Source organism: Anguilla rostrata, chromosome 6, assembly GCF_018555375.3.
Source record: "Anguilla rostrata isolate EN2019 chromosome 6, ASM1855537v3, whole genome shotgun sequence".
Classification (NCBI taxonomy): domain Eukaryota; kingdom Metazoa; phylum Chordata; class Actinopteri; order Anguilliformes; family Anguillidae; genus Anguilla; species Anguilla rostrata.
Genome location: NC_057938.1, coordinates 36,808,446 through 36,836,283, shown reverse-complemented (window position 1 = coordinate 36,836,283; position 27,838 = coordinate 36,808,446). Strand labels below are relative to the sequence as shown.

The 27,838-nt window shown below is 46.1% G+C and overlaps 1 protein-coding gene across 1 annotated transcript; it reads left to right on the top strand.

The window, feature by feature from the left end:
• The first annotated feature begins 1,959 nt into the window (after positions 1-1,959).
• Positions 1,960-27,294, top strand: LOC135257050 (serine/threonine-protein phosphatase 2A 56 kDa regulatory subunit epsilon isoform-like). Its single transcript, XM_064339449.1, has 14 exons — positions 1,960-2,494; positions 14,180-14,343; positions 16,155-16,351; positions 18,424-18,525; positions 19,537-19,629; positions 20,174-20,304; positions 20,404-20,463; positions 21,239-21,347; positions 22,066-22,119; positions 22,337-22,387; positions 23,016-23,135; positions 24,313-24,440; positions 25,052-25,153; positions 25,741-27,294. The coding sequence occupies exons 2-14, from the start codon at positions 14,187-14,189 to the stop codon at positions 25,838-25,840; spliced, it is 1,404 nt and encodes a 467-aa protein (XP_064195519.1). The 5' UTR covers positions 1,960-2,494; positions 14,180-14,186; the 3' UTR covers positions 25,841-27,294.
• Positions 27,295-27,838: the final 544 nt, after the last annotated feature.

Sequence of the window (27,838 nt, the reverse complement as noted above, 5' to 3'; positions counted from 1 at the left end):
CCCTGTGTGTGTGTGCATGCGTGCGTGCGTGAGAGTGAGAGACAGAGAGAGAATATACTTTAATAAACACAAAGCTCCTTGCTCTGTACAATTACTCTGAAACAATTAAGACAAAAGACTAAATCTTTTTAAAAAAATTGATTTCTTGTTAATTACTTTTTTAAGCTAGGACTTCTGTGTTCAGGGTCAGTAAGATAGCAGATGACACACAGGAGTAGCAAAGTCCCAACATTTTCAGAATTATGAAATACCATTTAACAACCTTCACCTGGATTATAATCCGATAATCTCCCATGTAATCACACAAGTATGTGATATCCAGACAGCCCTGTAGGACATGGACCAGACTTGACCAAATGTAATTTTGTAAGAGAACTCTTTAATTAGGTCACATATAATGACTTTGGTGACAGAAAATAAAAGCAGCCAGCCACTCCAAGTGGTCTGTTATTAGAGGCTATGGCACCATACCCAAGCCTGTATTTTAAAAATGTATATATATAGAGAGAGAGAGACCAAGATGACTTTTTAACTGTGGCTCTGATGATGATCAAGTCATCCTCTTCAAGGATTACAAGGGTTTATGCAGTACAATAAAACAAATTATTGTGTCCTCCTGCCAGTATTCATTGCATGCTTGTAATATCATCTGATAACATGTGTTGATGGACAAGCCATTAAGGGGCCTCCTAACCACCTTCTGCATATGGCCCTATAAGCTAAGACCACTACTGCTAAAAAAAATGATGGTGTAGAACAAATAATTGAGCATATGTGAATGCAAAATTGTTTTGCACATTAATAAATTTAAAAAAAGAGAAATTTGGTATTTCTTAAGAAGACCAAAAAACCTATTTGTCCAGTGTTGCGCAAACCTCTACCCAGCTCTCCAAAGGGAAATAGGCCAGTGACAAACATACACCTGATGTGCATGACTGTAAACTGATTAAATTCAACCAAGTCCCTCACACTGTTATAGTAACACTCACATGGATGCACAACCCACCCCTCACACCCCTAGCCCCCTACCCACTTCTGTCTGCTTTGCTTTTCTTTTCTTTAATTTATTTTAGGGCAAACCATTTTATCAGTAACCAAAGGGATGTGGCTGGTAGGATAAGATTTGTGGCCTGATTGTGCACTGCTTTTTATGATCTCTCTTGTCAGTAGGGTTAAACAAACCTGTCCCTGTCAGCTCTCTGGGCGTGTTGCAACCGCTGTGCTGGGTGAAACCAGCATTTCTTCTCCAGGCGTGAAATGCATCTGCATGGTTTTCACATTATTGGCTTGGTTGGCCACATATGGGCAATATACAGTTTTCTTGTGCACTGCACACAATCCCTCAATTATACCCACAGTTAAACGGGGAAAGTATTTGAAGAATCACTGTAGAATTGTATAGATGTTAAAGATTTGGCCAAATAAATCATTTTCTTGCTACTTTCTGAGAAATCCTTTCTTCTTTTTTAATTATTAACTTTAAATGTACCACTTGGTTGTCTTGGTTGTCACAATTAAAATAGTTAAATAATCTGCTGAAAAAATGAAAAACCTTTTCTTTACATCTTCTGGGATTTGTCATTGTCAGTGTTGTAGGTGACTATTTCATTTACAGTAAGTTATGTAACATGCTGCACACACTGTACACAAAATGTAGGCTACTAATATATTCTCCTTAATTTGCGCCAGCGGCCAGAAAACGCATTTATAATTGGTGCACTCACAGCAATTCGCGTTAGCTCTTTAATAAATCAATTAAGTTCAGAAGTACTTCAGTACACGACATTGTATCGCACACTGCTTAAGAAGGGTATGAACTACGAAGGCCACGAAACCTTCCTTCCATACGGGCATTCTCTACCGTCCTCTCCTGTCCAACCTCCTTCCTAGTGACGTACTTTTCAACCAATCTTACTTGTTCATCTATCTCCAGGACGGAGCGCCGAGGCTCTGAAATGATAGACGTCGTTGAAGACCCAACCCCATGCCCTATTTTCTTCAAAGTAGCCAATGTAGCCAATAGTATTTCGTGCTTATGCCACGGACAAATAGCATGGTAGTATGCACGTATGTTGTGTGTGCCATGGACTCAGCCCAGTAATATTGACAATAGGGGGAAAAGAGATTGCCCCAAAATAGTGAGAAGAGGAAAAAATAGCCGGAAAAGAGAGGGGTGCACCACTAGAAGGCGATTGCTTCAACAATCAGGGAATGTGGTTCACCTCGCTTCTTCTACATACATCCGTGCACCGTTATTAATGGGACTTGGAGGATTATATCCTTAGAAGGTGGCTAGCTACTGTAGCTAGCTGAAGGGTGCTGTGGGTTTGGCTATCTGTGAAAGGCCAAGATAGCTGGCTGGCTTTTTCTGCTGTTGCGGCAGGGAGAGACTAGCTAATTGCTAAAGACTTAAAACAAGTGTAAACACTGTTAGCTATCTAGCTGAACAGTCACTCCGGCCCGTCACCATCTCCACACCTTAACACGGAACAAGGTAACTAGAAGTTCTAAAGCTCTATGCAGTTCTGTTTGTGCGAGTACTCGGTGGCAAGTTAGCCAGCTAACGTTAGGTGCTGGCTAGCTAGCCAGTAGTTAACTGTTAGCCAACGTCAGCTAATTATGGAAATGCTTGTAATTTTAGTTAGTTGGTATATTGCCATATTAACCCAGGTTTCAAAATTGAAGTTGGTTAGTTGCCCTTACAAGTGAACTTTAACGTGTGGCTACTGAGGTTTTCTAGCTTGTTAGCTACAACATTAGCTGGCTATTTTAGCTAACCATGGCTACATGGAACAGCATCTTGTGCTAACTAGTAACCAACTGAATGGATAGACTGAGGCCTTAACTAGCGCCGTCCATCTAACCCCGTTCACACCATTTTGAAAAGCTAGCTGGCTAATGTTACTGTGCTAGCCTGCTTCGGTCCCGGCGAAAGTGCTAGTAACGTTAGCTACTTGGCTAACTGGCTTGCAAAGTTGGATTGGCACGCTGTTAGCGTGCCACCTATTTGAATAGCATGAGATGCATGTAATGTTCGACAGTAAGCAATCGACTAAGACGATTTTTCTTGCAATGTGCAAATTGTTTTTAACTAGCCAACGTTTTCTGACGTTATCTCATAGTATTGTATGATATGATACTCGCAAACGACACTGTCGGGCTAGGGAGGTAAACAAGTTTGCCAGCTAACGTGCACAGAAAACTAGCTGCGTTCCCTGCTGTGTTGACCAGAAGAATGTGTACAGCCAGGGATTATTTTTTTCTTGACAGCTAAGTTAGCTATCCTAGGTTTACTGCTATTTTCTAACGCAGTACGCTAGTAACATTAGAAAACGCTATAGAGGGTTAGGTCGGTAGCACATGGCTAAATTCATAGATATTGAGTTATGGTGATAAACGTCCTAACAGTGGCATTTTGGGCTGTGCTAAGCCAAATAAATGTAGTGTAGGCTTTGCTAACGGTACAGGACACAGTGTACAGTTTACTCATTTACTAGTTAGTTGACTTAGCTACCCTGCACATGCTAGTGTTGATATTGTCGTTCACGCACAGCCATTCATATAACATTAAGTAGCGAGTGAAGGTAGCTCTAACTGGCTAGGAAACATTGTCTTTCGATTGGAGCGGGCTGCAAGTGCACACCTGTTCTTGTCACCCGCCAGTTTCACGTAGGCTTTTACAGGATGATGAGCGATGGCTATTACGGGTAGTTCAGGGCAACAGTTGTTCCATCTTGCTACTGGGAGCTTTCTCGCCTCGTGTTTTGCAACTGGCCGTCAGACACATTCGTGAATTTTGGCAGTATAGCCTCATGCATACGAGAAAGTGCGCACTTAATATAAACCGTACATCTTGTGTGAAAAGTGTTTTCATTTCAGTATGCTCTTTCCAGTTATAAAATGCGAATTCGCAATCACTGCGGTTTTGTACACATGACAATAAGTAAATTTGAAGGCATGCCGGCCCAGTACAAAATGTATATTTTGACCGGTTTAAGCATAATCATGCCATAGCAAAGTGTCTTGGACAACTATAGCACACTGATTATGCTCTGTTAATGGCATGGTCATACCAACCTGACAGCAGAACCACTTTTACACCAAAAAAGCTGTGCGTTACAAAATACAGCAGCCTGCAGTGCGGATGAGGTGAAATGCATGGCTAGGTCCCATGGGAAAGCTGGAGATCCAGTGGAAAAAGCTCATATTTTAGATCCAGTGGGAAATCCATGTTTAGATTTTTTCTATTAGTGAGAGCTCCAACTCTAGTTCCAGTAAGGTGGTCTACATGCTGAATGCAGTTTCTTGTGAATGTTTCAATAAGCCAGCCAATAGTAGCATGGGTAGGTATGTACTATATCTCTAGACAGGTGTACTGAAAGGTATTTAAGTGTAAAACATCATTCATGAAATGCTTAACACCCACAATGGTGGATATTTACAGAATGCTACAAAATACACAGACGTGAATTAGGCTATATGCAGTTTCAGGAAAGCTGGCTGTTTAGATTGTTCCAAACTAAAGCAACATTAGTTGGTAGTACAGGTGGTGGATTACATTTTCAGTGTAGCACACATCATTCTTTGTGTTCAGCTGTGGCCATTCTCAGTTGGCGCAAAGGGGTCATATAGTGATCATGATGTGCCTGTTTGGATTGTTCAGTTCTTCCCAGTGTGGTCTGACTGTAGGTTTTGGTATAATTTATATAAAATGTCGGTTGCTGGACACGTTTGCATGTTTTTAAATGTGAAATTGTCGTCCGGCGCACAGCGAAGTACCAAGTCACCCTGAACGGCAAACTGTCTGTTCCCTGTTCATCTCCGCCATTTTGCCTCTGTGCATCTAGAGTGAGAGTGGTTCTTTTGCTTCTCACATGCTTTTCAACATGACACATTAATGCATGTGTGGCCGCACATAGGCCGCTTCAGTGCAGGAAGCGTTGCCGACGGTCACGCGTCAACGTTGGTCCGTGCACGTTTTACGAATCAAAGGTTGACTTGAGAGTAAGTGCGTAAAAAAAGATTTAGCAGTCTGTTCTTAGAAATGCACTTATCCTGGAAACGGTGGGCTATATATACTGTAAATGTAACTTTCTTTGGCACCCTTTGCTTTGTCAGTACAGTTGACACGCAACAGAGAAGGATATTAAAATGCCTTGGTTCCATGCCTGAGGAGGACTCTTTTTCCCTCTTTATATCTGTGACTAAACGCCTAGCGAACCTTGCACTACTGAGTCACCATGCACATTAAAAAGCACCTTTATTTGTGCTGCCAGCATCGTTAGCTTTACTGGATGTGGGCCGAGCATCTGTGTAGGGCCTTGTACTTTCAACCTGTAGGTTCTCCCTGGGTGTGGGGGGGTTATCTCCATCGTGCCAGATGACCCACATTTTCTAGCCGAAATGGGTGTGCTTCCAAATTCCCTCTGCTTTATGGCTGCAGTTATTACAAATTTTAAAAATTGAGTGTCAGTGTCAACATTGCTTTCTTTGTCCTCCTTTGGTGTTTGTGGATTTTGTGTAGTTTGCCAGTGTGTCAGAATGCTCAGGTTCGACAAACAGATCTTACCTGGAAAGCACTACATTTTAAATACATTGTGTAGTTAAAGCAATGTTTCTCAGTGCAGTCTTTTGCACAGTGGTCCCCACAGTTGTGCCCTGTAGTCCCATGGGAGCACACCTTCCCAGCCATAGCTTGGGCTCCTGTGGGAGGGTCTCAGGAAGTTGTTTCCCACTTTTTTGCTCAGTAGCGCCCCCTCTGGTTGTCGAGGCTGTGGATTTATTTTGAATGGTGGCTGTCGAAGATGCAGTGTCTTAAAACGTTCACTGCTGTCGCTTCCAGTGCTTGTGCCTTTTAGCCACAAGCCCTTTGCAGCCACAGTCTCTGGGATTAGCCTAAATCATTCCGCTTACTGCAGGACCTTTGTCATCTTGCTTATCCTGGCATTTCATTTAGAGGAAGTTGACCATATCCCATGCAGCATTACCAAATGTGAACATGGTCCCATCTTAGCAGTGATGCCTATCCTGGTGTCCACATCATGAGGCCTCCTAGTCTGATAAAGCGAAAGCACAGCGGTGTTTGTTGGGGTCTGGTTTATTTTTTTGGTCACAGGTGCAGGGCCGGGAAGCCGGCTCGAAGAGCTCTACTTCTGGGCCGATACGAAGACTGCTAACATATTTGTCATTTTTCCCTGCCCCGGTATGCAACCCCCCGAAACCTTTCTGGAAGCAGGCTTGAACGAGGGCGAACGAAGGAGAGCGACGAAAGCCCGCAAGCCCACCAGTCGGGAGGAATGCGACCAATGCGGTTTCACCCCAAGTTCTCGGAATGCTTTCTTGCTCTTTTAGAATATATAGCACAAGTTCTGCAGGGCTTCAGAGGGGATGGCATGCGCTCTGTTTGACTTTGCCTCAAACGCCGGGCCGGTGTACGGTTGCAGTGTTTATCGCCGTCTGGCCACCGCGTCCATGCCAACTTTCCCTTTCCGCGTCACCCGTTAAATCATCCTCGTCTCGAATGACCCCTCAGATTCATCGGTGACGCCATTGTTGCTGCTCAGGTGACCAAATCACGATGTCTTGCTACGGAGAACAAATTTATTGCGTTGCGTCCTAAGTGCCAGTCGACGGTACGCGTGTAGCTCCGCCCACTATGGCGGCAAATGAAACCGCTGCTTCATTTTTAAGGAAGTAGCCTTGCCGCACCTTTAGACACTGCAATGATTTTTAGAACTGCTTATAAATTTTGCGTGTTTGTTGCGATAAGTAATCTGAAGAATGCTGCTATTGCCCGTCGTAAATGGTGGTTATCAAACTGAATTGAAGGCACCCTTGTCCATCGCTGTTGACCGCGGTGAGTGGCGTTGGTCTGGCCAACTTAGTTTCCGTGCGAGACGTTGGCCTGGTCTGCTGCTGACCGGCTCCCCCGGTGAATTCCCCCCCTCCCCCGTCTGCATCCCCCCCTCCCTAGCGGCACGCGGGCTGCTGATGTGTGTGCGCTCTGGATTGGCCGCTTCCCGTCTCGGTGCTGTCTGCACAGGAAGACTGTGCCTCCACTCGCCAACAGGGACCCGAGTCATCTGCTCAGCCTGGACCATGAATATCTTTCACTTTCCATCTTACCACAGTTCTCCCCACCCCTTATAAGACAATTTACATCCATCCACCCATTATCTAGGCCTCTTATTCCTGGTAATGGGTGCTTTCCATTGGGCAAGGGGCAGGAATACACCCTGGACAGACTGCCAGTCCATTGCAGGGTGCTCTCACAGACACACCATGTGCAAGGCTGTCAAAAGTTCCATGAAATTGAGTTAGAATATTAGCTTTTGTAATTAGTTAGAGTTTGAATATATTCAAATATCATTTGCCTTTAATTCACAAAAATAAGCCACTTATTGTCGGGCGCAATATGCACGTGACGCTCCCTCTAAACTGGCCTATAAGTGTTATTTTCCACGAGCGGGCAGTAGACATCGGTGAACTTTAATACTAGGTTACTACATCTGGGGCCTCATTTACAAAACGTATTTCAGATCAAATGTGTGGCGCGTGCGTAGAAAATCACATCAAAGTAGTGATTAAAAAAATTTCAACATGACTCGATTTGACCGTGGAAACGGTTGTCGCTCTATGTCAGGTCTTCACTTGACGTATGCATGCAAGTTCATTTTATAAATGAACCCCCTGCAGTTTCTATAGCCTAATGCGCAAATGAATAAAGCACTTTCACATGGATGTAATTTGCCACACATCGGCATTTATTAATCATCGGGAAATGATTGTTTATAGGAAATCCCTGTTATTTCTTAACACAAAAACTATTCAAACGGCTAATACCTGTAGCCTAAAACAACATAAATTACTTGCTCTGTTTAGTTTGTTTAAATTCTTTCATCTTCCAATTTGATCAAAATCTTCAGAAAAGAAAGGAAACATAGCGTGCCATGGGAACATTATTTAGCCAAAATTTTTAGCTGACCAGACCTGTTGAACGAAGTGAAAAAAGAGACTGGCTCGCGAGGCTAGCTGACCAGTAACGTTAGGTGTCCATGGAGCTGAAAGTATCACCGGAGGTTATTGGCAAGGAAAACCAGACGATCCACTTGCCCTGGGTCCAGGGCAGAATGTTTTTTGTTGACAGAGGAAGTAACGTTACCACAGGAAATGAACTTTGCGTGCATGAACATGATTCGCCGCATGAAATTAAAGCCTGCATGTTAACTTTGTGTGCATGAACATGATTCGCCGCATGAAATTAAAGCCTGCATGTTAATTACAATACGCGGGATCCAAAACTAATATTTGAATGCTCAAATTTAGGTTAAAACTTAAAAAAAAGAAAGATTTTCGAATAGTTTTCGAACTTTTTTCGAACAATTTTTTGACAGCCCTAACTCACACACTCGTATCAATGGGCAAAGTTGGACACTTCACTTGGTCTAACTTGCATGTCTTTGGAATCTGGGAGGAAGCCTGGAGGTAGGCTAATCCACATGGGCACAGGGAGAACATGCAAACTCCACACAGACAGGCCCTGGTCAGGATGTAAGGCAATTATTTGGCCATTTCTATTTCTTTGGCAACATGGATGTCTGAAAAAACTGTAGAACTATAACTAGGGTAGGCAGTTCTGGTCCCCCAATTATTCTGGCTAAATTACCTAATTGGCTAATACATCAGCTCACTTGTAGACTAGACCACAGTAATATTTTTCATATGGGGTCACAAGAACAGTCTGTAATTTGTGCGCTTATCAAAGAAATGTAGCTAAAATGTCAGATGGTGAAAATGGTAGGGCTACTTAAATTATTCAGACCAGAAACAGATACGGCCCTTCTTGCCCACCTCTGGCCTATAGATCCCCGTTACTCTCGTCACGATCCTCAAGGTCCAAGAACTGCTAGTGTCACACCCTCCCTTTGCCTGGGAGTCAAGTGTGCATACAGTCTTGCCAATCAGTAGCACAAACTGTTCAGTTAATTACCTACCTGGGGGAAAGAAAACCAGGGCCGGATTTGGATTCAAGGTCCAGATTTTAGTATTCATGGTATAGGTATATAATAAAGGTATTATACCAGTGGTCTCCAACCCTGGTCCTGGAGAGCTACAGGGTCTGCTGGTTTTTGTTTTCACCTTAAAATCAGCACCCAATCGAGACCCAAGTTAAGTGTGTAATCAACTGCTCTAATTGATTCATGAAGTGCGGAGTCACTATGAAAACCAGCCAGACCCTTTAGCTCTCCAGGACCAGGGTTGGAGACTACTGTATTATACCATGCAGTGTCCATGATATACAGAGTGTTCAGTAAAAGCTACCATACGGTGAGGCTGTGTACGGTGTGCAAGCTGCCAGGTTTGATCTAGTACTGGTAGTCAGTTCTCACAAGTAGCTCATTACTAAGCAATGCAGACACAGTGAGTGCAGAATGCATTATTTTTCACTGAAGTGGCTGAGGCGTCGACCTACACGCGTTGTGAATTTTTGATTTGGAACATTACACAAATTAGCACCCGTTTCACACGAGCACTGTAGTAATGGGTCCTGCAAAATATGCTCTAATCGAAAGTGGATGGTGTAATTTGCAAACACACGGAGGGGTGGCAACTGCTAATTCGGTCAAATTGCCGGGCTAAGGCGCGTTTCATTTTATTGCCTCTTTGAAACGGTGTTTGTCTATCATGGTTTATTCACATTTGAGAATCCGTAAGCACGCAGTTTGAAAACAGCTGTGACATGCTCAATATTCCGATGAGAACTGCTTAAAAATGTACCTTTCAGAATTAGCGTCTGGCTTCTGAAAGCAGATCGCATGTTGAAAGCTGGAACTGTGTGGCAGGTTCTGAATTGCTCATCATCGTGGCCAATTCAGATTTTCGCACCCTCATTCTTTCTGCATCTACATTTCCTTTTTTTCTTTCTATCCCTCTTTCCCCCCCTCCCCTTCTCTTTCCTCTTCCACTGTACTCTCTCATTATTCCTCCTTTCCATGCTGCTCTCTTTCTTGTCCACGCTTCCTCTCCTTTGTTGTCATCCTTTCTCTTCCTATCTCTCCATCTTTCTGTCCTCCCCCCTCCCCCCCACACCTTTCTCCCTTGGTGAATTGACCTTAATATAGAACCTGGACCTTGTGGCTGTGCTGCTTTGTATAGATTTGAATGCGCACCAGCACACCAAGCACCGTGTTTACATTTCCTCACTTTCGTGCTCTTAGGGCTTGGCTCGCTGCGTTTGGTGAAGACGCTGGGTTTCAGAAACGCCGGGCCTGACGATAAAGCGTGAGGATGATTATCAACGTTTTTTGTTTTTTTTTATAGCCCAACAACAATCGTTACCGGCTTTCTTTCGTCTTTTTCTCTGTGAGCATAGTTCGTGATGCAGCAGCGGATGTCCGAATTTCAGAGGCCGTGCAAAATGGTTTCTGAGGGGGAAAAAAACAACACCAGCGCTTGTATGCCGGGTGTTGATGCGACGGGAGCACACCCGTGCAGCTTTCACGGAATCACGTGAAGCGTTTTCCGCGGTTGCATGGAAGCCGCATGCATGCATGCATGCACGGCTGTGCTTCTGACCGGCTGCCATGTCGGCACCCAGTAGAGATAGGAGCGGATGCACTGTGGAATCAGACACGGTTATGGAGAAACGGGCGAAAATGAAACCTGATACGCCAGACGACGGCGATGGTTCTTAATTGCGCTTAAGAAATAATTGACAATTATCGTTACGGTTTATCGTCCCGCCCTAAACCTCCGCACAGGATTCTGTCGGACTGCACGCACGGCCTCTGAGACGATATTGTATTCTTACGCACCCACCGCCGGTAGCATAACTTTTAAGCGTTCAGTGATTCATCTGTGGTTCCGTGATTAAGAACAGCTTTCGCTTCATGGGGTTGCCATTCTGTGAGGCATTGCTGGAGTTTTTATCGTTGGAGGCATTTCTGATCCCAAGCACAGAGAGCCGTTGCTATGTTTCGGAGCGGTGTGTTCAAACAAGATGGCCGCGTTTCTGTAGTGAGTCAGGCTAATTTACACACCAAATAAATCCTCCCCGGCGACACCGCGGCCGTTCGTGTTTGCTGAACCGAGGGACTCCCTGCCTCTGTCAACACCGGCCCGATCAGCGTTTGATTGTACGGCGTGCCAGTGCCGCTGAACCAAAAAAACGAGTTCTCGGGAGGCTTTTCTCAAGGAATTCTAGGAAGGGTGAGGTCCAGTGTCATCCTGTGTCCGCTGTGTTCCTCCATCGGAGGCGGGGCGGACCGCCGGTCGCGTTCGGGAGCCCCGCGCTGTGGGAACCTCGCGGCTCTGACGCGGGAACGGGCCACTCAGCTGATTTGGGGCTGATTACAGCCGAGGGACCAGGTGCGCCTTCTCAGGTCACCGTCGGCTTATCTCCCATCGCCGCCCTGCGAGGCTCATTCAGCGAAGGTGTCGTCACGTCGGTCCTGAGTCACACAAATGCTTTAACCCTTTGAGCCTTGACAGACTCTGCCCGTCTGTTTTAAACTTGCATTCCCTACAAAAATTCTGTTTTGATTTGCGCGTTTTTGGTTTGTAACGTTATTCAATGAACCTTTGTCCGGGAGTTGCAAGGGTGCTTTCAGCTTTTAACAACCGTCTGGCAAGTGAAAGTATTACAAATAGGCCTATGCATTTGATTAGGTTGTGGGCCTGAATCCATGGAGGCTTTTTGCCGTTTCAGAACAATCAACCTTTAATATGTATGCTATCTGATGCCAAGATCAATGTAGATGTTGGTAGCTTTGCAACATTTTTCTGTAGAAGCACTGAGTCAAATCGGTGGACAGACCCTCAATTAATTTTATTGGCCAATTACCATAAAGTTCTAGCAGGACTAGAATGGTTAACACGATGGGCGAGGTCCTGCTTTAGCAGTGCTTCTCGTTACCTCAGGCGTGGTTTCATTCTCCAGGTTTCTCAGCAATTTCATATGCGTTTCACTCACGTGCTACATTTAACTGCATGTAAACCCAGCAGTGTTTAGCGCTCATAATTCAATACTGCGGCATCCTGTTTGTTGTTCACCTCCCGGGTGCCCCTAGAACCATCCCCCTGTCTTAGCTCTGCCTCTTGTATTCTCATTGGACAGATCTTTTGAAGGCCAGTCTGTTCCTGTGCATACCTTTCTGGAGAGTGTGCACTGATGCTGTGGCCAGACCGTGCCTGACCTCTGTTGTCTGCTCCTTTTGACTTCATGCGGTCAAAAGGTGAAGACAACAGACAAGTTTTTGCCCAAACTCGGACGGGACGAGCGTGCGGACCCTGGTCATTTGGCGCAGAACGCCTCCACTGTGATATCCTGGCCTTCAGTAGCAGTCCAGTGTCTGCATTTTTTTTTGTGGGGGCGTTGAGGACTCGACCGTGAGGGTGTGCCTCAGCGTGGGGCTCGCAGTGTCCCTTTGGGGGTTCAGTATGACCATTGATCTTATCATGATGCTCTTTTTCATATCAGTCAATAATAATAAAAGCCAATATACTGTATATTGAAATATGCATTAAATGGTCAATTTCTGCTTGGAGAACCTAAGCCTGCATGAACAAGGAGATGCTTGGAGTTGTATGATTCAAACATGCTTATTTTCAGAACATCCCAGACATTAGGAAAATGTCACACCACAAAAAATACTTTGATAAATCCTACTGCGTAATTTCTTTAAACAGATTATTTTAAGTCTAAATCCAAATAAATCAGGATTAATTACATAATACATAATTACATACTAACAGAATATATTTCTTGGAAATGGAAAATGTTCTGTCAAAATGAACAACTTCTGTGCAGTTCCTTTAAGAAACACCTTTTGATTAAAACATTTTTTCCAATAGATCATTTTTATCAGCTTCATGAATCCTTCCCCCTCCCGAGTTCTGATAGGCAGCATGTCTTTAGCATGGCATTATCATAACACACAGCTATTGAACAGTCAGGTGGAGCAGAGCTGTTGAAAATTCAGGTGGATCAGGGCTATTGGAAAATTCAGGTGGAGCGGGGCTGTTAAAAATGCAGGTGGAGCAGGGCTGTTGAAGGTTCAGGTGGAGCAGGGCTGTTGAAGGTTCAGGTGGAGCAGGGCTGTTGAAGGTTCAGGTGGAGCAGGGCTGTTGAAGGTTCAGGTGGAGCAGGGCTGTTGAAGGTTCAGGTGGAGCAGGGCTGTTGAAGGTTCAGGTGGAGCAGGGCTGCTGAAGATTCAGGTGGAGCAGAGCTGTTGAAGGTTCAGGTGGAGCAGGGCTGTTGAAGGTTCAGGTGGAGCAGGGCTGTTGAAGGTTCAGGTGGAGCAGGGCTGTTGAAGGTTCAGGTGGAGCAGGGCTGTTGAAGGTTCAGGTGGAGCAGGGCTGCTGAAGATTCAGGTGGAGCAGGGCTGTTGACCACGCAGGTGGAGCAGGGCTGTTGAAGATTCAGGTGGAGCAGGGCTGTTGACCACGCAGGTGGAGCAGGGCTGTTGAAGATTCAGGTGGAGCAGGGCTGTTGAAGGTTCAGGTGGAGCAGGACTGTTAAAAATGCAGGTGGAGCAGGGCTGCTGAAGGTTCAGGTGGAGCAGGGCTGCTGAAGATTCAGGTGGAGCAGGGCTGTTGACCACGCAGGTGGAGCAGGGCTGTTGAAGATTCAGGTGGAGCAGAGCTGTTGAAAATGCAGGTGGAGCAGGGCTGTTGAAGGTTCAGGTGGAGCAGGGCTGCTGAAGGTTCAGGTGGAGCAGGGCTGCTGAAGGTTCAGGTGGAGCAGGGCTGCTGAAGGTTCAGGTGGAGCAGGGCTCCTGACCACGCAGGTGCAGCAGGGCTGGTGAACCCTTTTGGGGGAGGTGTTTATCCTGAGCTGCTCCAGTGAGCAGGACACAAGGCCAGCTTTAGGTTGGCCTGTGTCAGGGTGTTATGCCAATTATGTAATTATGTAATGTGATGATGGGAAACATAGAACATGTAGGGAGTATGGGGAGGAAATGAGGAGTGCCGCAGTGATTGCATTTATTACTGTGGCTGTTCACTGGCCTGCTGGCTGTCCTGGATGTGTGTGCTAATGCTGAATGTTGTCCTCTCTCTCTCTCTCTCTCTCTCTCTCTCTCTCTCTCTCTCTCTCTCTCTCTCTCTCTCTCACTATCCATCCCTTCATTACTTTCTTTCCCCTTCCCTTTCTCCGTCTCTCACTCTCTCCGCCTCCCAGCACGGCTATGTCCTCAGCAGCCACCACGCCTCCATCAGTGGACAAAGTAGATGGATTTTCCCGGAAGTCTGTCAGGAAGGCCAAGCAGAAGCGGTCGCAGAGTTCCTCCCAGTTCCGATCTCAGGGCAAACCCATCGAGCTTACCCCTCTGCCACTGCTCAAAGGTAAGAGAATACCCCCCCCAAAAAATAAAAATAAAAACCCTCCACAATCTGCAGCTTACCCATATACTGACAACCCTCTCATTCAGACCCAAAATCTGACATTGTCCAGATCTGGAGCATTCTATCTAAAAGATTCAGATTTCTTTCCTGTTCCTGAGAATGATCCATGTCTGTCTCTGGGACATGGTGCAACCTGTGAACTGTGACCGGCGAGCCATGCTGGAATGTTCTGAAGAGGAGGGGGGGGGTGGCATTGCTGTCATGGCAACGCTTCATTCACCACGGTGCCGAGAGACCACCCGCTAACGTCATAGCGCGTGTGCCTGTTCCAAGCGATTGATGATCAAACCGACCCAAGAGAAACGCTCATTTTGCACCTCTAATGGCACATTGTCAAGGTCCTTTTTTTCCACCCAGTTGATTGGTGAGGCTTGTTGCCGTAACGACGTTCACGGTCGTCGGGCCCCTTCGGCGAGCGTGAACGGGGAGCGGTCGAGGGCGCGCCTCTTCGGTCACGGGACCGAAGCCGTGATGAAAAGCAGAACGGAGCGCTGACGCTGGCGTGCGAACGAGCCGAGGGCCGCCGAACGCCGCGCTCCCTTTTAAGCCTCCCTGGGAACGTAGTGTAGCACAGTGGGTAAGGAACTGGGCTTGTAACCGAAAGGTCGCAGGTTCGATTCCCGGGTAAGGACACTGCCGTTGTACCCTTGAGCAAGGTACTTAACCTGCATTGCTTCAGTATATATCCAGCTGTATAAATGGATACAATGTAAAAATGCTATGTAAAAAAGTTGTGTAAGTCGCTCTGGATAAGAGCGTCTGCTAAATGCCTCTAATGTAATCTAATGTAACGTTAAGGCGGCGAATCGCTACGCGCGGGCTCAACCCGACCTGCCGCTAAGTCCGAGTAAAAGGCGGCTCAGACCAGAGTCAGATCTGTGCAAAAAGGCAAACGTGCAATACTCCATGTGAGGTCAGACGTTTAGATTAAGACTGTTTGACCTTAGACAAGCCTGCTTTTATTGCCAGATCTGCTTGTCCAGAGCCAGAAAACCCTCATCTGTGGGGGGTGTGTGTGGTTTCGATCCACCGTGCCAAACCCATGTTGAGCAGCTTCATCTGGGCTTGCCCTTAGCCTGGCCCTCAACTTTAATGCACTTGGCGTAGCTTGCTTGCTGAATTTTACATTATTGCTCCTACTTGATGCCCTTGTAATACCTGTAGAATTTACCATTTGGCTGTCACTGTCTCCTGACCTGTGACTGTAAGGGATATGGCCCTGCTTTTCACCCTCTACTTGCAGTCCAGCCTGCTGTACCGCCGGCCTTGATTTCATCTGTTCACTTTCATTGCCTGTATCCATGGCGACATTCACCGCGTGAGTTTTTAGGTTAGTTCAGGTTAAGAGCCTTGCTTTAAGGGGTGAATGTGATGCCAGGACTGATCCTGCATCATGCGGGTTAGAAGCCCAGATATGTTCAGCCTCTACTCCACACTGTTGTCGTGGTACCCTGTTGTCATGGTGAGAATATACAGTTGTTCACTGCTAACTTGGCCAGGACAACCATCCGTAGCCATCGTGAATGTTTTCTCTTGTTCATCAAGATATGGGACAATCACCCCAGGCACCCCTATTTGTCTCCTTCTTATCTATATTGCGGAACACTCACCCCACCTTCCCCTTTAACTTTGGGGTAGGACAATAACCCTCTGCATCAATCTCTGTCTCCCCTTAATTCTGGTAAGGGACACCCACCCTATGGCACCCTTGATTTTGGTATGATCCCCGCCCCCATCTCTCTCCCCTGCAGACGTCCCGGGCGGGGAACAGCCGGAGCTGTTCCTGCAGAAGCTGCAGCAGTGCTGCACGCTCTTCGACTTCATGGACACGCTGTCCGACCTCAAGATGAAGGAGTACAAGCGCTCCACCCTCAACGAGCTGGTGGACTACGTCACCGTCAGCCGGGGCTACCTGACGGAGCAGACCTACCCCGAGGTCGTCAAAATGGTGAGGAACCCCCCACCCCGCCCACGCTGTGACAACGCATGCGGGCGTGGACTCAGGCCTGGTCTTTGGCTGTTCTTATACATGGTATAGCCTGAAAGCCTGCGTTCTGAACCGCGCGTGTCCCCTGAACCCCGGCTTCGGCTCCAGGGCCACACGCCGAGCTCGCTGATGGAGAGGGAGGAGCGATTGCCGATTTCCACAGCGCGCCGATGCTTAGGGTTTAGCGGGAGGGCTGGCGCGTGGGCGGAGAGAACTAGAAGCACCCCGCTGCAGGTCGGCTACCTCGGCTCTGGAACACAAACTCCTGCTGCTCGTGTGTGTGTGTGTGGGTCTGTGTGGGCGTGCTCGTGTCAAACTGTGAGTGTTAAGGCCAGTTCAGATCAACGATTCGCAACGAGACTGGATGCAACTTGCAAAATTCCAAGACGTCTGACTGTAAACGTTCTAAAACTGCACTTGGCGATTTGACAAGGTGGGTCTTTTGAGACCCCAAGCAACGGCTTCAGACGCTCTGCAACTAACCAGCTTACACCGCTGCAGTTTTCTCTGCAACGTTCTAAAAACGTTTTGTCTCGTTCCGAATCGTTGATCTGAACTGGCCTTTAGGGTTCAGGCAAGATTAGATTTGTGTTTAGGAGCTCGGGAAAGCGTTAGGGGTAAGGGTTTGCCTTAGATTTTGGATCATCCAATGTTTTTCACTAGTGGGACGTTACACTGTAGGCTTATATGTTTGGATTTTATTTTGGTGAAATAATAACGACTATTAAATGAATTCAGGGTTAGGAATACGTGTTAGAGTTAGAGTGAGACGTGACAAGATTAGTGTTGTGTTTTAGCTTGGGAAAAGGTTAGGACAAAGGTTAGCATGTTGATTAACTATATTGCTTTACTAGTGCAATATAAAAGTATAGCCTATGGTGGCCCGTAAGGACGACCATAGGTTATACTTGTGCTAAAATAGTAGCACAAGTATAAAGGAAAATACGCTCCGAATCAAGAAATGATGCAATTTCTAAACGCAACAACTGAAACATGCTGCAAGAGGAGAACCATACAGCAGAATGGCAAAGCAAATATAAAAAAGAAATGTGCTGCAAGTTCAGAAAATCATATGGGATGATAATTCCCCAAAAGCAAAAGCACAAACATAAGAGAAATGCCACATGCCAAAAGCTATAGCATATTTCAGACCACATACATAAAGCTAAAGCAAAACACAACAGAAGCATGCCGTATGTTCAGAAATGATGCAAATTCAACAAATGCAACAGAGAACCAACCGCTGCAATACCAGATGATACAACAGGAGTGCTCCACACAGCTAGGGGAAGTCTCACAATGGAATGCCCTCTTATCCAAGAGTTATGTTAGTTAGCTTAGCAGTAAGTTAGCGTTACCTCACAGCAGCCAGCTGTGTAAAACTAGTTAGCTGACTAACATTGCTCTTTCGAGTTGCTAGCTAACCAGTAGTCTGCAGCTCACGAGATCCTTGTTGTTGCTCTTTCGTAATATCTAACAGATCTGCGAGGATCATATAAAAATTATTTATTTGCCTTTTATCGCCCACTTTGGACATCCACGGAGGTCTCTTCCCACTGCCAAGTCTCATTCCTCTATACAGGCATGGCAGGGTTTCAGTGACAATACAGTAATGCTTCCCCATTTGTTTTTCTCATTCTAAACAGTGAGACTTTGCAAGCAGTGAACTAGGCTGTTACTGTAAACAGCACAGGAACTAATGTTTTAATAATCAGTTTTCTCTAACAAACTATAAATTCCCTTCATCCTGTGTCTTTAATTTCGGTTATCTTTCTGTCCATTTTTAAGAGTTCATTCAACGGCCAAAGCTGATGCTGTTTCATTTCTTGTACCAATGTTCTCGTGCAGCTAGATCCCAGGCGACATTTGTACCTGCAAAAACCTGACCTGACTTTATTACTCTGTTTTGAGCTTTGCTGTACTAGAGTTGCCAGCTTCCGTGTAATCCCCCCCCCGTACCCCTTCCTCATGCTTCTGCCTGCCTGTACCAGGAGCTCAGCGTCCTGACGTCCAGTTCTGCTCCCCTCCCCCAGGTGTCCTACAATATATTCCGGACCCTTCCTCCCAGCGAGAGCAACGAGTTTGACCCGGAAGAGGACGAACCCACGCTCGAGGCCTCCTGGCCACATTTACAGGTACGGAGGAGGGCGACGGAGGGACGGGCCGCGTGGCGATTAAGAACAGGCCGAGCTCCGGCCGTCTGTCGACGGCCATTTGCGTGCGCTTGTTTTGAATGCGGGTGCATTGTCGTTCCGGTCTACTCTGTACTTCCTGTTTCCAGTCACCCTATGGAAATGGATAGAAAAGCCCGGTCTATTTTCCCCTTTCTTGTTTTGTAAATTCGCATGAGAAATGAAAAACAAATTTCATGAACACAAAATAAAACACCCTGCCATCAATGGCTTGACTCGGTTGTCACATGTAGCCATAGTTCAAAAACCAAGAAACTGTAACTGAATATTTCTGATGACAAAACACAGAGAATTCTCTGTTGTAAATGTCCTGCTGTATTCTTCTGGAAATTTATTGTGGAAGTACTTTTCCTGTGACTGTGTGGATATTGGGGGTTGATACACAAATCACAAATACAGTGCGTGTTAGTACGCCTTGAGTACCTCAAACCTGAAAAGCTGGGCTGACCTTGCCAACAGTATTGTTTTTTAACGTTAGCTCGATTTTTCTCCCATTTTGGAATGCTGAGCTGGTGTTCATGTTCGTTTCTGTAACCCTGTCTGTTATTTGTCAGGAACAGGGACAAGCACGCGCTCCTCCAACTTCTGTCTGACTAAAGATACTAAGCTCTCGGACTTATTCATAGTATGCTTGATTTGGAGTACCCCCACTTCTCATTATTTTGTTATTTTACTCTTCCCCAATTGGTTGTGCGTTTTCTTCATATTCAAGTTTTTTATTTTTATTATTATTTTTTTACCGTGGAATGAAATGTAGTAACGGAAGCCTTGTGAATATGGCGCCCCTTGTGGACCTAAATATATCAAGCCTTCAGAAGCCATGACTGAGCAGCTTGAAGATCTGACATAGCGGAACGCTAATGTTACAGAGCCCCAGCGCGCGTTGCGATTGTTTTCATAACAGAGATGTTTAACCGTCCCCACCCCCCTTCCCCCCCCCCTTGTTTTTCCCAGCTGGTATACGAGTTCTTCATACGATTCTTGGAGAGTCAAGAATTCCAGCCAAGCATTGCCAAAAAATACATAGACCAGAAATTTGTATTACAGGTCAGTGGTTTTCAAATATTTTGATATGTGTGGCTCTGTGGCCAAATTTTCTCATTGTTCGTTGCCTCAGAAGGGTTGATGGGAGACACAGTTCAGTGCATCTCATTCAGGTCTTTGTGTAGGAACTGGATTATGTGGCAAGGCACTGTTGTTTATCCGGGTTCAGTGTGGGGATGTGCAGAAGGTTTTTTGAATGGAAGTGCTGCATAAACAAACATTTGTGATAAATGCACGTGATAGAGGGTTGTTGGTGTGTGATGGATGTATCGCATTATGGTATGTTGGTGTATGGATTTGTGGCATAGGGTGGGTGTTGGTGTATGGCTGTGTGGTATATGTGGGCGTTGGTGTGTGTATGCGTGGTATAGGTCGGTGTTGGTATATGGGTGTGTGGTGTAGGTGGGTGTTGGTGTACAGGTGGGTGGGTGTACGTGTGGTATAGGTGGGTGGTTTGTTTGTGTGTGTGTGTGTGTGTGTGTGTGTGTGTGTGTGTGTGTGGAGGCAGACTCGATGACGCAGTGTCTCCCCCTCCCCCCCCCCCCAGCTCTTGGAGCTGTTCGACAGCGAGGACCCCCGGGAGAGGGACTACCTGAAGACAGTCTTACACAGAATTTACGGGAAGTTCCTGGGGCTGCGGGCTTTTATACGAAAACAGATTAACAATATTTTTCTACGGTAAGCGAACGCGAGCGCCCAAATCCTGACCGCCTCGTCATCTCGGGAACGGCTCCGCTCGCTTACGGCTAACCGTCTCGCCCGCTTCCCTCCCGACAGTTTTGTTTATGAAACCGAGCACTTCAACGGGGTAGCTGAGCTACTGGAGATCCTGGGAAGGCAAGTACATATCACCCCCACCCCCCACCCCCCTCTCCGCACAATTACGTAACGTCAGTCACGCACCTGTGTTTGGAACGCAGAAATTTAATTGCGATGACGTGGTCGGATGGCATTTATTGAAGGAGCGGCGATGTGGTCCAAATTCCAAAACGGGGCCTCCGTACGTCTCGTTCTCCTGACTGCCGATTGGCCGTGCCGTGCCCTGCCCGGCTTTACGTCCCAGCCCGTCGCCGCGAATGAGAAGTGCAGTCTCGGCTGCCTTTCCCAGTTAAATAAACACTACTGATTAACCGGCTTATATATATATCCAGCTGTATAAATGTGCAGGACGGCAGGGCTTTAAAGCGCTATAAATTGTCCTTTAGTCTTTCACTGCTGTCTGCCGGTGAGTAGTTGCATTGTTACTTCCATTGGCCGCGTGTTTGATTAGGTCAGTGGCTCCTGAATTTTCCCAGCCCTGACCGGCCTTATGAACAGATATGCTTACTGTGACTCACATCTGCATAAAATTCGGCCGGTCATGTATTCAGATATGACACTTTTTAATCATTATGTCAAAATACCTGCCTGCCTGCTGTAACTAGTAGTGGGCACACAGGAAGTGCGTGTTCAATTGAGAGTGAATGAGAAGTGTGTTATGTACAGCAGGTTAATATTTTGAATGTAGGTCCCAGCCCACAGTTTGGGGAACCCCTATGTTGGGCGTTTAGCGAGGCCCCTCGGTGAGCGTTTTGATTGGTCAAGCCCCGTTCCTCTGTCTCGTTTCCCGCAGCATAATCAACGGCTTTGCCCTCCCACTGAAGGCAGAGCACAAACAGTTCCTGGTCAAAGTGCTGATCCCCCTCCACACAGTCCGAAGTCTGTCTCTCTTCCACGCGCAGGTAACGTTGGGCGCGTGCACGGTGTGTTTTTAGTGTTTTTCGTGGTCGCGCGTCTTTCTGTGTGTGTGTGTTTTCTATCTTTCCTTCCCTCCTTTTCACTCTGTCCTTCCCTCCCTCTCTTCCTCTCACTCCGCTTCCCTCACTCGGTCTATCTTCCCTCCCCTCTCCATCTCTTTCCTCCTCCCCCTCTCCTTTCTCCTCCTCCCTCTTACTTGCTCCCTCTCTCTCCCTCCCCTCTGCGTGCGTGTCTCTGTCCTTGACTTCACTGAGAGCTGGGTGATTCCATATCAATGATTATCCATGTTGCTGTTTTTTTTTTTCCTTTTTCTTTTTTAAGCATAATAACAATCACATCACCTCACTTTATTTTGTTTTATTTTATCGTACCTGATGCAATGGTAAACATCCAAACTTCAGAGGCAGTGTGAAATGCTTCCACGGGAAAAAAAAAAATCACCAGTGATATCTATTGGGTGTTGATAAAACAGCCAATATATATGAGCGGTGATGGTTTTTTCCCCAGAAGTATTTTGCATGGAAGTTTGGATGTTTACTACCACATCAGGGATGATTAAAGATTAAAAAGACGTAATGAAAGGTGGTGATCATTATTGTGCTCAGGAAATGTGTGATGCGTTACGGTATATCACCTAGCCCCACCTCACTGTGCTCCACTTCATTAGCCTGCCATCTCTCAGTCTCTCTCTTGTTTTTCCAGTTGGCCTATTGTATTGTACAGTTCCTGGAGAAGGACCCAGTATTAACAGAACCAGTAAGTAACCTTTTTTTCCTTTAAGCATTTAGGCTTTGCTGGGTCTCAAGAAATGTAGTTTACACAAATAGCTTCTGTTAAATACCAAGCTGTATAAATGGCCATTAAATTAAAATGAGCGCGATTAATTTATCTCTACGAGGGTATTTGCTATGCCAAACGGTGATGTCAGTGTCCCCCACCCTAACAGTGAATGTACTGTGCTTTTCTTTTAAAGGTCATCAGGGGATTGCTAAAGTTCTGGCCAAAAACCTGTAGTCAGAAAGAGGTGAGGTTCTCCCACATACAGATGGGCACCAACACGCAGCTTACTCCACTTCAAATCAGTCATCATGTCTACACATTTATGTGTTGCGCTGCAATTCGAAACCTGCACTGTTAAATTGTTGGACCGTTGACAGTGGACAATTGTTCAGTTACCTTGATAAGAATAGCATTAGGACATTTTATTTGTCAAGTACTTTTCACATACCCAAAGCTCTGAACAGTGTGTGCAAAAATTAAGGGTGGGGGGGGGGTGGTGTAAAGTTAATAGACAATGCGGTTGGACCTCAGAGATGGGCCACCCCTTTGTCTGATTTTAAGTGTACTTAATTGTAGTTTACTTGTCATTTGGCTTAAGGCTCATCTTTTAGCTTCATTGAAACGGTTTGATATTGGTTAAGCAGAACTTTGTATATTGCTAGTGATCTCATGCCGGTTTGTTTTACTGGTCATTCTGAAACTCGGAGGTCCGTATGAATAATAAGACTGTTCCTTCGACGCCGTGATGTTTCCCTTCTGGTCAGGCTCGGGTAGCACGGTCCAGTTTAGGCCTGTCTGTGGCTCTTGCGGCCTCATGCCACTGTGGTTGCGTGTTCTGACCTGGTTGTGTTTTGCCGTTGCCGTGACTTAAGGTGATGTTCCTGGGGGAGCTGGAGGAGATCCTGGACGTGATCGAGCCCACACAGTTTGTCAAGGTCCAGGAGCTCCTCTTCAAGCAGATCTCCAGATGTGTATCCAGCCCACACTTTCAGGTCGGTCTCTCATACAGATCAGCCCACACTTTCAGTCTCTCGTACAGATCAGCCCACACTTTTAGGTCGGTCTCTCATACAGATCAGCCCACACTTTCAGTCTCTCGTACAGATCAGCCCACACTTTCAGTCTCTCATACAGATCAGCCCACACTTTCAGTCTCTCATACAGATCAGCCCACACTTTCAGTCTCTCGTACAGATCAGCCCACACTTTCAGTCTCTCATACAGATCAGCCCACACTTTCAGTCTCTCATACAGATCAGCCCACACTTTCAGTCTCCCATACAGATCAGCCCACACTTTCAGTCTCTCGTACAGATCAGCCCACACTTTCAGTCTCTCGTACAGATCAGCCCACACTTTCAGTCTCTCATACAGATCACCCAACTTTCAGTCTCTCATACAGATCAGCCCACTTCAGTCTCTGTACAGATCAGCCCACTGTTCAGTCTTCATACAGATCAGCCCACACTTCAGCGTCCATACAGATCAGCCCACACTTTCAGGTCGGTCCTCTCATACAGATCAGCCACATTTCGTCTATTACAGATCACCCACACTTTCAGGTCGGTCTCTCATACAGATCAGCTCACACGTTCAGACTCCCATACAGATCAGCCCACACTTTCAGTCTCTCATACAGATCAGCCCACACTTTCAGTCTCTCATACAGATCAGCCCACACTTTCAGTCTCTCATATAGATCAGCCCACACTTTCAGTCTCTCATACAGATCAGCCCACACTCAGTCTATAATACAGATCAGCTCAGACTTTCAGTCTCCCATACAGATCAGCCCACACTTTCAGTCTCATACAGATCAGCCCACACTTTCAGTCTCTCATACAGATCAGCCCACACTTTCAGTCTCTCATACAGATCAGCCCACACTTTCAGTCTATAATACAGATCAGCCCACACTTTCAGTCTCTCATACAGATCAGCCCACACTTTCAGTCTCTAATACAGATCAGCCCACACTTTCAGTCTCTCATACAGATCAGCCCACACTTTCAGTCTATAATACAGATCAGCCCACACATTCAGTCTATAATACAGATCAGCCCACACATTCAGTCTCTAATACAGATCAGCCCACACTTTCAGTCTCTCATACAGATCAGTCCACACTTTTCAGGTCAGTAAAGCAGGTCTTGTCCCCCCCCTCCCCAGGTAGCAGAGAGGGCCCTGTACTACTGGAACAATGAGTACATCATGAGTCTGATCGAGGAGAACTCCAGCGTCATCCTGCCCATCATGTTCTCCAGCCTCTACAGGATCTCCAAAGAACACTGGAACCCGTGAGTGAGCCCTAACCCACACTTCGCCATGGCGACCGCACCCTACTCCCCGCCCACTCTGTCACCGGGGAAGTCTACCTCACAGTGTCTACTAGTGCGACGTGCCGTTCAAACCTCTCTCTTCAGAACATGCGGGCACACACCTGCTTCCAATCAAAGCCTATTTTTGGGTGAATGCCTTTGCTTAGTGGTGCACTACATCAGTACAAATGTAAACCCACAGCGTATAACTTGTTCTGTACAAGAACCTATAACGGTCACTCCACACCGACTGCAAAGTGAGCAACGGCATTGATATTCATTGGCCATGTTGTCAGGTGTTTGGTCCGATCTCAGGGAACGTCTGTCTGTTGGTGGTTATGGAAAGACCCTTATTTCCCCTAACCCACATTTATTAGAAAAGCATTTTGTGTATGCTAAAGGGCCAGCATGTCCCTTTTTAAAAGGGAGCAATTACATCACAGCCTCTTTGAGCTCTTTTTGTAAGCAAAGAAAAAAGGGACGTACTGTAAGGCTGCTTTTTAGTCTTTGTTTCCCGCACTCGCCTTTGTCAGCCCGTATGGGTGTTTGTTTGCCTGTATTTTAATGTGGTTTGCTTTGGTCCGTTCTAGGGCGATCGTGGCTTTAGTGTACAACGTACTGAAGGCATTCATGGAGATGAACAGCGTTTTGTTCGACGAGCTCACGGCGACCTACAAGTCGGACCGCCAGCGGTAAGACCCCCCCCCCCCGTGAAAAGTCCTGTGGTTTCACCGCAGTTCAGGTGTCTCTAAGAATACGGTTTTTAATGATCGTCGTGGAGCTAGCTGTACCTGCTCACTTGTGGAAAGCGTCAGCTATGAGACTCCCACGTGAACACACCGCGTGAACAGCCCTTGCAGCTCCTGGAAAAAAAATACTGTTTTGTCTGACCTGTCGTGTTCCCTGGGTAAACAGTCCTCTAGGATTTCCTAGTTTCCTTTTTAGCCCTCCTCACACAGCCTCACAAGTTTCCTTTAAATATCACTTCCTTTTAGCGGGATTTCCTGAATCCAAAAATGGCAGAGCGTTCCATGTGTTGTTAGTTACTCGCTGAATTAAGCTAATCCCAGTATGCGGTCACAAAGCGCAAATCATTTTTATTCAGTTTTGCACCAGTCGTTGAGTGATGGCTCGCTGTAGCTGCACACATTATGGAGTTTGTTTACAGTAATTCCTGTGTCACTGTTCTAACCGGTCTCCTGACCCTACAAGGACCTCTGTAGTTTCCATTAAAACTGTTTTTTTGCCACGGTCCGATTGCCTGTCTTTGCACATGCAGGGAAAAGAAGAAGGAGGAGGAGAGGGAGGAGCTGTGGAAGATGCTAGAAGACCTGGAGCTGAAGAGGGGCCTGCGGAACGATGGGATAATCCCCACTTAACACTGGCCCCGCCCACCCCTTGCCCGGCCCCGCCCACCCCTCCCCACCGCCATCAGAAGGAGCAGTTTTTTTTTCTATTTTTTCCCCCCCTGCCCTTTTCCCTCCCTCTCTCCTACCCCATATTGTGCAACTTACTTTATGGTAGATTGACGTTCGTCTCAATTTCAGCAGCACTGTAAATAACTGTTTTTTTTTCCCCCGACCACCCGAAATGATACTTAATGCAGAAAGGAAAAAAAATGTATACAAGAGGAAGAAAAAAAAAAAAAAAAACTAATGGTGATGTACAGGGGGAAAAGAGACTTTGGACAAGTGGGACTTTCTGTATAAAAAAAAAAAAAAGGAAAAAAAGAAAAATGCAAAAAACAGATTGTTTTATTGGCCTCAATCACCACCCCCCCCCTTCCCCAACCAGTCCCTTTGGATTAAAAAAAAAAATCCTCCTCCCTGTCTATCGTGCCCATGCCTGAGGCAACCCCAAAAGTGTGAGGCATCCCCCAACTCATTTGACCATATACCATGGCAGCACAGCACCCCCCCCCCCGCCCCAGAAAGGTATATGTCTAGGAACCCAGACAAGCGGACAGGCCCTCAAAATCAGACCTTTACTAATAACCCCCCCTCCACTCCCCCCCCTCCACAGGAAACAGCATAAAACTACTGCAGATCCTTTGGACTCAGGAAATATAGCATAAAACATAAAAAAAGAAGGAAGAGAAATTCTATGTCCTCCCCTGGATCTCTCAAAAGTGGCCTACAAAGCTACGATGCAGACCAACAGAAGGAAAGCGTAATAAACAATTGGAAAAAAGAAAGGTTTTCTCCCAAGTTTTGTTTTTGGTTCACCTCAGGACGTCTTCACTTCGGCAAAAAAAAAAGACTGGTTTCGAACGAGGTTCCTTAAGGTTCCAAGCTGCCCACTCCCTCTCACTCTCACTTGCTCTCTCCCTCTCCAGTGCCCCCTGCTGGTGATGGTCTGGTACAGGTATCGTCAACACGTGTTCCAACAAGATAGCTTGTCTGCTACTCCTGTATGATGGAAAAAAACAGTACCTGTCTCTGATCATCACAGTATTAATAATCTGCGTACCACTGTTATCAATTGCAGTAAACTGACATCTTGTATCTTTTTAGTAATTTAGCATATATTTTAATAGGAACCCCTTGAGTGTAACAGAACCAGGCTTCCTGGTATTTTTGATGCTTTTGTTCTTTTTTTAAAAGTTCTTTTCGATCATAGGAGTTGGTTTTTAGTGGTGTGGGGGGAGATCCCTGACGATTCTCGACCACAGCGATGCCTGCATTTCTGATCCCATTCAGACTTACTGTGTGCTTTAGATTGGCCCAGGCATAATACAATTTAAGAAAACAAAAGGGTTGGATAAATGGAAAGAGTCTAATTATTTTAAAAAATAAAGAATTATTAAATTAAACCTGTTTTGTGATAAAGCAAATGTGGCAAATGGTTTTATTTGAGGCCTGCCCTTCGGACTGCAGGTGAGAGAGTGTGTGTGCGTGTGTGTGCATGCTTGTTTGTGCAGGGCATTAGGCCTCTTTGCTTTTTTTTTTAGAAATGTATGTATTTGCACATTTACTAGGCAGAAATTATGCAGCATTATCCTTTTATTTAAGTGGACCTGTTACTGAAGCAGTTCTGGTGTCGCGCCTTCCTCAGTCAATGGCGTACCAGCGGTGCTCTGATTGTAATTTCAGTCAATGAACTGCCTCACGTTAGAAAAGTGAAATCCGGGGTCCCTAGCCCTGGTCCCAGAGCCACAGGTTAGTGTGTGCTGGGAGTTGTTACTCAGCATTTGATTTTGACTACATGGCTAATTCACTTGGTTTCTTCAGACCAGGTATTGGGACCCTGTTTTAAGAGTGTATGGCATTTTTTGCCGTTCACAATGCTTTGTGAAATGTTTTTTTTTCTTCTGTTCTGCACTTTTGTACAAACAAAAGAAAGGGGGGTTAGCTTGTGCATGCAAACGTTGGGTGATT

Coding starts and splice junctions, on each gene's coding strand:
- LOC135257050 (XM_064339449.1), top strand. CDS start 14,187: ATGTCCTCAGCAGCCACCACGCCTCCATCAGTGGACAAAGTAGATGGA. Junction 22,120..22,336: donor ACCCAGTATTAACAGAACCA/GTAAGTAACCTT, acceptor TTTCTTTTAAAG/GTCATCAGGGGATTGCTAAA. Junction 23,136..24,312: donor TATCCAGCCCACACTTTCAG/GTCGGTCTCTCA, acceptor CCCCCTCCCCAG/GTAGCAGAGAGGGCCCTGTA.